This window comes from Mastomys coucha, unplaced genomic scaffold, assembly GCF_008632895.1.
Source record: "Mastomys coucha isolate ucsf_1 unplaced genomic scaffold, UCSF_Mcou_1 pScaffold3, whole genome shotgun sequence".
Lineage (NCBI taxonomy): Eukaryota > Metazoa > Chordata > Mammalia > Rodentia > Muridae > Mastomys > Mastomys coucha.
In genome coordinates this window covers 48406608-48407858 of record NW_022196909.1, presented here as the reverse complement: position 1 = coordinate 48407858, position 1251 = coordinate 48406608, and the positions used below count along the sequence as shown (strand labels likewise).

Below are 1251 nucleotides of genomic sequence, written 5' to 3'. Positions count from 1 at the left end.
CAGAAATCTGCCTGCCTCTGCCTCCCAAGTGCTGGGATTAAAGGCGTGTGCCACCACCGCCCGGCTTAGTGCTGGCATTCTTGTTCTTTGTAGATATGAGCTCAGTGCCTGTAGTGCCTGGCTTTGGGGGTGGGGTAGAGTGGAGTGGGTGTAAGGTGGGATGGATGGAGGGTTGGCAGCACTGAGAGGGAAATGAGCCATGGCCTCATCCTGAGAAGTGCAGAAGCAGCATAGAGACCCGGGCTGACCAGGGCGGTTGTACATAGTGAGACCCCCATCTCGAGCACTGGGGCTCGGCGTAGCTAGGGACACCCCCCTGACAGTGCTGCCGACTGCAGGCTGCGGCCCGTGAAGGAGATGGCCCAGTCCCATGAATATCTGAGCATCGAGTACTCAGAGGAGGAGGTGTGGCTCACGTGGACGGACAGGAACAATGAACACCACGAGAAGAGCGTCAGGCAGCTGGCCCAGGAGGCGAGGGCCGGCAACGCGCACGACGAGAATGTTCTCAGCTACTACAGGTGCCCCCGGCCCCTCCCCGGGAGTCCCAGTGCCCTCAGGGCCTTCTGCTCCTTGTCCTCATACTTGCATGTGTGTGCCTGCGTGTGTGGGTGTATGTGCATGCATGCATACGTGTATATGGGCACATGCATGCATATGTGTGTGCATACATGTGTGCATGTGTGTGCGTGCACGTAGGTGTATGTTCGAGCATGCATGTTGTGTGCACATGTGTGCATGTGCCATGACTCGGGGTTGATTTTTTTTTATCCTCACAGTGTGGTTTGTAGGGCTTTGACAGCGAGCGCCCTTCACTGGCTGAGCCGTTTGACTGACTCCTGTTTACTTTTTATTTAATTTTTTTTCTGTGTGGATGTCCTACCCGTATACATACATCTGTGTACCGTGTGCATGCCCGCTGCCTGTAGAGGCCAGAGAGGGAGGGCATCGGATTCCCTGGGACTGGAGTTAAAGACAGTTGTGAGCTGTCACATGGGTATTTGGACTGAACCTGGGTCCTCTGGAAGAGCAGCTGGTATTCTTAACCACTGAGCTGTCTCTCCAGCCCCTTCTCCTTTTTTTTTAGATTAGATCTCACTGTGTAGACTAGGCCTCCTGCCTGCTAAGTCTCAAGCAGTGCTGTGGCCTCTGCAGGGTCATCATACCTGGCTGTTTTGTGTTTTGTTCTGACTTTTTATTTTTGTTTTGGTTTAGTTTGGTTTTTGTGGGTTTGTTTTTTTTTTTTTTTTT

General features: G+C 52.9%; 1 protein-coding gene across 2 annotated transcripts in view; it reads left to right on the top strand.

The window, feature by feature from the left end:
- The window catches only part of Itpr3 (inositol 1,4,5-trisphosphate receptor type 3), a 69323-nt gene that overhangs the window by 40401 nt on the left and 27671 nt on the right, over window positions 1–1251 (top strand). For both annotated transcript variants that reach the window (XM_031348787.1, XM_031348786.1), the window contains exon 18: window positions 339–521. In XM_031348787.1, the coding sequence (XP_031204647.1) occupies window positions 339–521 (183 nt within the window). The remainder of the gene's footprint in view (window positions 1–338; window positions 522–1251) is intronic.